This window comes from Primulina huaijiensis, chromosome 12 (genome assembly GCF_012295235.1).
Source record: "Primulina huaijiensis isolate GDHJ02 chromosome 12, ASM1229523v2, whole genome shotgun sequence".
Lineage (NCBI taxonomy): Eukaryota > Viridiplantae > Streptophyta > Magnoliopsida > Lamiales > Gesneriaceae > Primulina > Primulina huaijiensis.
Genome location: NC_133317.1, coordinates 18682394 through 18686653, shown reverse-complemented (window position 1 = coordinate 18686653; position 4260 = coordinate 18682394). Strand labels below are relative to the sequence as shown.

General features: G+C 31.6%; 1 protein-coding gene across 1 annotated transcript; it reads right to left on the bottom strand.

The window, feature by feature from the left end:
* Positions 1-839: 839 nt before the first annotated feature.
* Positions 840-1862, bottom strand: LOC140990236 (heavy metal-associated isoprenylated plant protein 12-like). Its single transcript, XM_073459838.1, has 3 exons — positions 1705-1862; positions 1518-1593; positions 840-1414 (listed from the first exon to the last, which is right to left on the bottom strand). Exons 1-3 carry the CDS (start codon positions 1708-1710, stop codon positions 1098-1100), a joined length of 399 nt encoding a protein of 132 aa, XP_073315939.1. The 5' UTR covers positions 1711-1862; the 3' UTR covers positions 840-1097.
* Positions 1863-4260: the final 2398 nt, after the last annotated feature.

Genomic DNA, 4260 nt, shown 5'->3' with positions numbered 1-4260 from the left:
ATTTTCAGACGCACCCCCTTATATATATATATGTATGTATTATATATATATGTATATTTTTTATGAGAATCAGAAAAAGATGCATTTGGGAAAAAATATCATTTGATACCTTAATGACTCCTCATTCTAGCTTTAAATTCCGATAGGTATTTTCATTTCAACTTTCAAGTATGACAAATATCAAGTGTATTATTATGCACAAAAGTCTTTATTTCATTAGGCTAAAATTTCGAATCAAAGCAACTAATCAATCATCGTCAACTAATCAATCAATTCAGATGAATACCGGAAATATAATAAATAGGTGGTTGACAACAACAAATTATCTTCGGTTATTGTTATATTGTTTGTTTATTAGAATATCACTATCGATTCCAAGGGTTCAAATTGTTTATGAAACAGATTTTTCTTATAATTATCAAAAGAGTTTCTACGACTGAGAGCATGTACACGTGCTTAAAAATCCAAGAAAAAAATATGTAAAAAAAAGCAAAAACTTGTGTGAGACGATCTCACGGATCGTATTTTGTGAGACGGATCTCTTATTTGATGCATCCATGAAAAATTATTACTTTTTATGCTAAAAGTATTATTTTTTATTGTGAATATCGGTAGGATTGACCCGTCTCACAGATAAAAATTCGTGATACCGTCTCACAAGAAACATACTCAAAAAAATGATTCGATTTTATTATATTATCCCAACAACATCATCAACCAACACCACACCAGAAAAATGAATAACAATCCATTTAATCAAATCAAACCGTTGGAAGAATAATTGTTGTCAGAAAAATTTCAAAAAGAAAGACGATTGAATTAATTTTGTAAGACAGGTATACCGAACTAACTCAACTCATTCAAAGTTTCATTATTCTTATATTTACATTATTAAAGTTCTTCCCCACTTTTTAAGGATGATCCTATTCTATCATCTCATGGAAGATCTTTTGACATCATTAAATTCACACATATTTACTATAAGTAATGCAATCATTACAAACTAATTAATTATCCTTTCCTAATGCTACTAAAACCCAAAACACTGAATTCTTTTTTTTTTTTTTTGGGAGAGGAGGGTGGGGTGGGGGTTTGATTTAGCAAATAACACAACCATTTGGATCCTCCTCCGGACTCCGAGCATAATACGCCGGCGCCGCCTGAGATTGATGGTAATAAGGGTGTTGTTGATAGTAAGATTGATAAGCCTTGAGCATTTGGGCCGCCTCATCTTCTTTGGGCCCATCCTTTTTCTTGGGCTCCTCCTTCTTCTTCTCTGGCTCCTTCGCCGGCCCGACGGTTACTATTTCCGTGTGGCAGAGCTTCCTCAGCTTCGCCACCATCGCCACCGGGTCAATATCTCCGGTGACAGTCAACTTCTTGTCCTTCGAATCCATAGAAATCGACTCAACCCCTACCAAAAAAAAAAAATTGAAAATCAAGACCCAGACAATAAGGAAAATTATTCGTCGAAACAATGGATTTTCTGCGGTTGATTTTCAACACAGTAACAGTACCTGAGATGCCGGAGATGTTCTTCATGGCTTTTTTCTTGGTTTTCTCATCCGTGAAATCCAATTTCAACACAACTTTCTGCAATAAAATCGGAAGAACAGGATATCCCAATTAAAATCAAAACACGCCCAACAACAATAACAAACCACAACAAAACCAAGATCAAATTCGAGCAAGACAAAAACTCACCATCATTTTCTTCTACTCCAAATGACCCAGATCAAGATTATCAAAGAATTTATGGGAAAATAGTGGAGACGAAAGGTATCGAATAGAAAAGAAACTATCACGTAAGAAAATTGAATAGGAATTGCCAAAGTGAGTGGAGTGGAGTTGCTTTATATAGCACAGCTCAAGGTTAATAATTGAATATGCAAGGAGACCGAGTCATCTGGGGGGTCAAGATCTACGGTCCAGTCGAAGTTGTTGACTCGATCAAGCTCGCCATGGACCGACGTATTCGAAGCTTCGTGGAACCGGGAATGGTCACGAGAAGTTCAAATTTGGTACGATCTCTGTTTCGATGTTCAATTATTAATAAGAGTAAATTTTGAATCCAATTCAGAGGAAAAAAAAGTTTTTTAATTCTAAAATGAATTTAAATATTATTATCTTGTTTTTATTTTCTTCTTATGAAAAATTTGTTTTTCGATTTAACGCCTCCCACATAATTAGGAATCCCAATTTAAATTTTAAAATATTTTCATTTCACGGAAAAAAAAAATAACATTCTTGTATAATTTCGTTTTTTCTTCACCCAAAATATGTTGTTACCATTTAATATCTCAAAAGTAATCATCGTCTATAGATATTTTTTTTAAATGAAGGTACGACTATATTCGTACAACACAAAAAATTTAAATCAAAATTTTCATTTATTAAAATCTGATGATATATTGTTTAAGTAAAAATCTCCTATATATTTGATTTAAATATATATTAGTTTTATTTTTAATATTATTTATGTCATATTTTTACCATATCGGGAAATTAGCCTTCAGTCCCCAACCGTCGATTTTTTTTGTGTTCAGTCCTCGGGTACTTTTTTAGTACCACATTTCTACATGAAATGTACCACATTTCCATATGAAGTGTACCACATTTTGTATGACATAATACCATAATTTTGTAGATAGAGAATAAACTCAAAAAAATATTTTGATTAGAGATTTTTCACCAACTTCCCCAATGTTATATTCTTAAAAGAATTTTTTTAATTATTGGAAATAAAGTCAGAACTTAAATAGGTTCAATCCTAAGATAAGGACAAATATTTTAGCCGCCAGTCTCCATTATAACTGATTTTTTTTTTTTTTTTTTTTTTTTTTTTTTTTTTTTTTTTTTTTTTTTTTTTTTTTTTTTTTTTTGGTTTCAATCAACTATACCCTGCTAAAAGACCAATATAACCTTCTTAATATTTGAAAACTCATTGTTTTATGCTCTAATTCTTCCACTTATTCCCTTGATTCACAATATTGTTTCTATAAATATCGGGACAGTGAAATTCTTATATCTTTGTTTCCCTTAAAAATGTTACCACCGTATGTAGTTAGAGGTCTCTTGATTCAGATGAGATGGTAAATTGAGAGATCTATACGAGAAGACATGTATTCAAGGGAGAAGACTGGAAATACTGACATATAGAGTATATCTCATAATATTTAAGTGAAATTTATGTTACGCACGAAGATCGATTATACGATGCCAGAGAATATTTTCTCACATCACCACAAGTCTTACCAACTCATTTATCCCGGGAGGCCACCGAATTCTTATATCTTGTCTTCTTCATTAAGTGTCGTTTTCATATAATTACAAGCAAACCGTGAAGATCGAGAGTTATAAGAAAACAAATTACTTTTAAATTTTATATAGCAAAAATATAAACCGATTTCTCCAAACACTTGGTCAATCTTCAAGATAAACAAAATTCATTATACCCTTTTAAATTTTCCACGTTAATTTCTCTTCTTTTTGAATGAAGTCTTCCTCACAGAAACATTAACTCAACAATATTAATCGGCGTGCCAGTCCTATCATCTGCAAGATTTTCGCAGGTTCGCCAAAAGGAGTTGTGTGTGATCATGATGAACGAATGCATATTCTTATGCACATGTTAACTTTGATGTACTATTGAATTTTAGGGAAAAACTCGTGTGAGACAATCTCACGGGTCGTATTTTGTGAGACAGATATCTTATTTGGGTCGTTCATGAAAAAATATTACTTTTTATGGTAAGATTATTACTTTTTATTGTGAATATCGATATAGTTGACCCATCTCACAGATAAAGATTTATGAGATCGTCTCATAAAAGACCTACTCTGAATTTTAATCGTTGTTGAAGGGTAGGTAAAATAGCCGCCAGTTAAATTGAGTCTTTCTCAATTAACATTATCCTAAATATATCCTATTTTTAATGTTTAAAAAAGAAATAAATAAATGAGGTCCTAATGTAATAATTTCCTTTTACAAACCATCACGTCAGATTTTTACACGTGTCCCATGTCATTTAAGCCACACAACGTAACCATTTGGCAACACTTAGCGCCGGTAAAAGGTCACCTTTATTTTTTGTCATTTGGCAACACGACAAAGACAACACATGTTAATTAAATACGTAAATATGTTTATAGATAGTGGATAAATATTTTACAAGTAATTTGTGAACTCAAGTTCATTTTAAAAGACAAAGTACTATAAACAACTAATTTTTTTAAAAAATATAATATGATTATAAAAAT